Genomic DNA, 5,405 nt, shown 5'->3' on the forward strand with positions numbered 1-5,405 from the left:
AGTGTGTTTTAATCGCAAGAAATGAATAGTTGAAAAATTGATCAATTTTTCCATTGTTTTTGCCGTTATTTTGCAAGTTCAGACTATGATAAAAATAAAATCAATGATACCATTCGAAAGCATAACTATCGAGGACACGATTACACTATTCCATTGTTGAATATTCTTAAGAAAAGGTATCGAAAATGTCAAAAGAAAAAAAAACAGGCCAGAAAAATTCGTGTTGCTTGCATTAATTTGCAAAAATAGTATAAAAAACCATATTTTTATGTAATTTTGATTGCACCATTGGAAAGAGCGACCTCGAAAATAGTAGGATAGGTATTTCTAGAATTTTTCGACAAACGTTTTCATAGTGAAATGTTTTAGAGAAATTGGTAGTTGAAAAAAGTGTCCTTGTGACGTTAATGGGTTAAGTAAACTTTTAAAATTTTGTTTGCCTCACTTTGAGAAATTTTAAACAATTAGGACAATTTCAGTGTATTTAAAAAATTTTTTGTTTGTAACATCTGCTGAAGGCTGGTGCCCTTCTCATAATCCCCTCCATTGTTAGAAGTTGAGCGGGACTGACGTTATAACTGGAATGTCGACTGGCTACTTATTTTCGAATGATTTTTACTCTCAAAATACATTTCCCAAATCAGGTTGGTAGTTTCAAGTTTACTTTAAACAATGAATAATAAACATATAGAAATTATTTACAAAATTATTTATGAGAGCTTAAAATTAAAGAAATCTTAGAATTTGATGGATTTTATTGTTAAATCTGTAAAAAACTTATTTTTCTGCCTCATTTTAATGGGGGTTTAAGAAATTTAAAGGGTTTCGAAGATTTTAGTCAACTTTTGAAAATTTGTATTCTTAATAATAATAAATTTCAGAAAATATTAATGATTTCACGATACTATGCTCGATATAAAATGAGTTCTAGAGATTTCACGTGATTTAGGAATACGAATTTATTTACTTTTTAAATAAATAAGTTTTCCGGGGCGTACCTAGTCATGCAGTTGGGTGGAACTGACGCAAAAAAGGTGAAAATAATAAATAGGATGTAGTTTATTTGGATAAATTTAATTAAGATATTCGATTAGTATGAATAATAATAATATTGTTTACTTAAAGTGCTAAAGAGGGAAGATGGTATTCATTTATGTAACCAACAGATTCAATTATTTTTCTTTATTTCACAATTTGAATGACAAAATAATGATGTATGTGAGGTCCAAAAGAGAGTAGTTTCTCAAATTTTCAATTTAGCATCTGCTTCCTAAATTTGGATTTTGATGTAGCTAATTTTGTTCTTATTTCCATTGATATGTTTAACCAATGATTCCCACATTTCCCAAACCAGCTCCTCCCAAACCAACTCTTCCCAAACCAACTTCTCCCAATCCAACTCCGCTCAAACCAACTCCTCCCAATCCAACTCCGCTCAAACCAACTGCGCCTGAATTAACTGCTCCCAAACCAACTCCTCTAACTCCTCCAAAACCAACTCCGTAAGGTCCAACTCCTCCAAGACCGACAACTCCAACTGGTCTAACTCCTCCAAGACCAACTCCAACTTGTCCAACACTTAAGCCTCCTACAAAAGGAAAAATGTTTTTTTTTAATTTAGTTTATAATAATACATTTTTTCTTCAAAAATAAAATTTTGTTATATAGCTTTATATATAATTACCCAATTGTGAGACGAGGAGGGAGGAACCAATGACTCCAGCGTGGGCAGCAGCCACCAGACAGACGACAACGAAGAACTGAAAAATAATATTTTAATTCATCAAAACGAAATCATTTTCACTCAAAAACTTGATTTCGTATTAGAGTAAAAACAATTTTTAACAAAATACATGAATAAATTAGTTCAATTTAGTTAAATTTTCAGTTTAAAAAAATATATTTTCAAACCAAAAGTGTAAATTTTTTAATAGAAAATTTAAATTCCGAACCAAAACCTTAATATTTCAACCAAAAAGGACTGTAATCTTGAATAAATGATAGTTGAATTCACAAAAAAATGTTAAACAAATGAATTGAATTTTTGTCAAAAAAAAGATTGTTGACCAAAAAAATTAATTTTTTCTAAAGTAATTTGAACGAATTAATTGATTGTTTAATTAAAATAGATTAATTTTCAACCTACCAGTTGCATTCTAAACGAAAAAGGGGAATTTTCTAACAGAAGAGATGAATTTTTGAACCAAAAATACAAATTTTCAACAAAAGTGTTGAATTTTCAAACAAAAAAATATTTTTAGACAAGAGAGAAAAAAGTTGCAATCAAATTATTGAATGTTCATGACCAGAACAAGAATTGTCTACAAAATAATTGAATCTTCAATATCAATTGTCAAAAGATGCTATTTTTAACCAAATAGTTTTATTTTGCGCCCAAAAAGGCAAATTTTTAGCAAAGCAGTCGAATTTTAAACAAAGTAATTAAATTTTCTATTAACTAGTAAAATCTTCTACCAAAAAAGATGAATTTTCAAAACAAAATATAATACTTAGTTTTTTAAAAGAAAAATAATAATTAACTTTCACCCAAAAATATTTGGATTACCAAACAAATTTATAAATTTTATAATAGTTGAAACTTTAACTTTAAATATTTGAATAATAATGCATATGCACAGAAATCGAGTTTCAAATCAAAAGAAACAAATAATTTTTAACTGAAGAGTTGAATTTTTAACCAAAAAAAAAAGGTTTTTAGTAAGGGAAGGAAAAAATTCCAACGAATTGTTGAATTTTCAAGACAAAAGGCGAATTTTCGAGAAAAAAAAACTAGTTAAATTTATAGTCATAGAAGATTTTTTTTAAAACAATCACCTTAACTTTTACCAATATAGTTGAATGTTTGTCGCAAAAAGACGATTTTTCAGCAAAACAGTTGGTTTTGAACAAAAAAATTAAATGTTCAACTAGAATAGTTAAGGGAACATGGTGCTCTAGGGCTTATAAATATTTAAATGCTTATTTAAATGCCCCAAAAATAGGTTTTTGAAAAAAAAGACAAATTTCCAACAAAACAGAGAAATTTTCAACTATGTGAATTCTCAACAAAATATTTAAATTATCAACCTGAAAGTATTATTTTTATTAAAGGTTAATTTTAAGCAAATAGTATTATTTTCTACCAAAATAGTCGAACTTTAAACCACAGAAAAATAATTTTTAGAAAAAGTAAAATTTGTATGTAAATAATTAAATTTGTACCAAGTAATACAATTTTTAACCACAAAAGATAAATTCGCAAACTAAGATATAATAGTAGAATTTTTAACCAAAAATAGATGGATTTTGAACAAAATTAATGAATTTTCAAAAAGAGAATCTTCCCCTCGAACAGTTAAATTTTAAGTAAAAAAATTGAGTTTTAATCTAAGAAAATACTTATATTTAACTTTGGAAATAAGGGGAAAGGGGCCCTGGGGCTCTTAAATATTTAAATAATTATTTATAAGAAAATTTATAAATTTATAAATTAATAAGAAAGGGTTTTAGTTAAAAATAAAAAAAGGAATTATAAATTCTTTTTGATCAAATATTTTAATTTTCTACTAAAATAGTTGAATTTTCAACCCAAAGGACAACCTTACAACAAGACACTCGAATTTTCAAGAAAATAATTAAATTTTGAAATAAATAATTAAATTTTCTAATGAAGAAGATGAATTTTTAAACCAAAATATAATAGTAGAGTTTTCAGCTAAAAATAATTGTATTTTTAATGAAAGAAATCATTTTTGAGAATATTAATCTTCAACTGGAATAGTTAAATTTTACGTTAGTAAATTAATTTTTAGCAAAAAGAAAGCAAATTTAACCCTGAAAATAAGGTCAAAGGGTGCCCTAAGGTTGTTTAATATTTAAATAATATTTAAGGAAAGTCATATACTCTTATCTGATTTAGCTGAAATTTTACAGCAGTAATTTTGTAATCAAGTAAACGATAATTTATAAATTTATTAAAATTTAAGGAATTTAAATTAGATTAAAATAACATTTTTGAATCCTATTCAACTTCCAATAATTAAATTGATGTATTGAATTCCTGAAAACCAAACCAAGAAACCAACAACCAAATTTGGACAAACACCACAAAATGTTCCTATAGTAATTTGAATAAATATCCTCTTCAAACAAAAATTGTCCCAATGAAAATTTGGTAACAAAATGAAAAATAGGAAAGAAAGATGAGAAGGCAACCAGCCAAATCTCCTTTGTTCTCATTTTTATTTGCTCTTTTTTATTTTGCCAACATTTTTTTTCGGAAAATCATTTTTTCAAAAAAATCTTTTTTTCAGATTACAATAGAAACATTTTATGGTGATTTTCCAAATTTTCAAATTTTTATGTAAATAATTAAATTTGTACCAAGTAATACAATTTTTAACCACAAAACATAAATTCGCAAACTAAGATATAATAGTAGACTTTTTAACCAAAAATAGATGGATTTTGAACAAAATTAATGAATTTTCAAAAAGAGAATCTTCCCCTCGAACAGTTAAATTTTAAGTAAAAAAAATTGAGTTTTAATCTAAGAAAATACTTATATTTAAAAAATTGTCCCAATGAAAATTTGGTAACAAAATGAAAAATAGGAAAGAAAGATGAGAAGGCAACCATCCAAATCTCCTTTATTCTCATTTTTATCTGCTCTTTTTTATTTTGTCAACATGTTTTTTCGGAAATTCATTTTTTCAAAAAAATCTTTTTTTCAGATTACAATAGAAACATTTTATGGTGATTTTCCAAATTTGGTCGTTGGATTCTTGGTTTTATTTTTAGAAATTCTATACATTTAAAAATTTATCTTCATTTTATAAAAAAAGAAATGTTTAAATTTGTAATAAAAAATAAGGAAGGAAATTATACTATAAAATCATGATAAAAAATTGATAGATTGCTCACCTTGAACATTTTGTTGTTGATGCTGTAATTGCAAAAGTTGAACTGAATGACACTACTGAATGTGCCACCACATTTATAGGTCTGTTAGGGGTAGTTTGAAAAAAATATTTAGCATTTTTTTAAATAACCCTTCTTATGTTCAGCTTATTGCATCAGTGAGAGTATTTGAAAGATAATACTCTTGATTTCCTTGGCAATGAGAAAATAGTGTAGGTAAATTGAGCAAGAGGATTATAAATAAAAATTAAAGTTCATATATAGAGCAGGTTGGGAGAGTAAGAGAAGGTGGCACCCCTCTCTGGAAAAACGGGTTCCATTGTAATCCTAGTAAATGTGGTCAAGACTTTCATCATCTAGGTACAAAAATTAATCTTCAATGTTGATGAACCCCAAAAAAAAACTTATAAAATATAAATTTATACATATTTGTTATTAATTATGGAACTTAAAAATTTTTATTTGGTAAAAAATGAGAAAAATTT

General features: G+C 26.3%; 1 protein-coding gene across 1 annotated transcript; it reads right to left on the reverse strand.

Moving 5' to 3' along the window:
* Positions 1-1,167: 1,167 nt before the first annotated feature.
* LOC117171652 (elastin-like) lies at positions 1,168-4,961 on the reverse strand. The gene is made up of 3 exons (XM_033359155.1): positions 4,924-4,961; positions 1,685-1,760; positions 1,168-1,588 (listed from the first exon to the last, which is right to left on the reverse strand). Exons 1-3 carry the CDS (start codon positions 4,930-4,932, stop codon positions 1,323-1,325), a joined length of 351 nt encoding a protein of 116 aa, XP_033215046.1. The 5' UTR covers positions 4,933-4,961; the 3' UTR covers positions 1,168-1,322.
* Positions 4,962-5,405: the final 444 nt, after the last annotated feature.

Source organism: Belonocnema kinseyi, chromosome 4 (assembly GCF_010883055.1).
Source record: "Belonocnema kinseyi isolate 2016_QV_RU_SX_M_011 chromosome 4, B_treatae_v1, whole genome shotgun sequence".
Taxonomy (NCBI): domain Eukaryota; kingdom Metazoa; phylum Arthropoda; class Insecta; order Hymenoptera; family Cynipidae; genus Belonocnema; species Belonocnema kinseyi.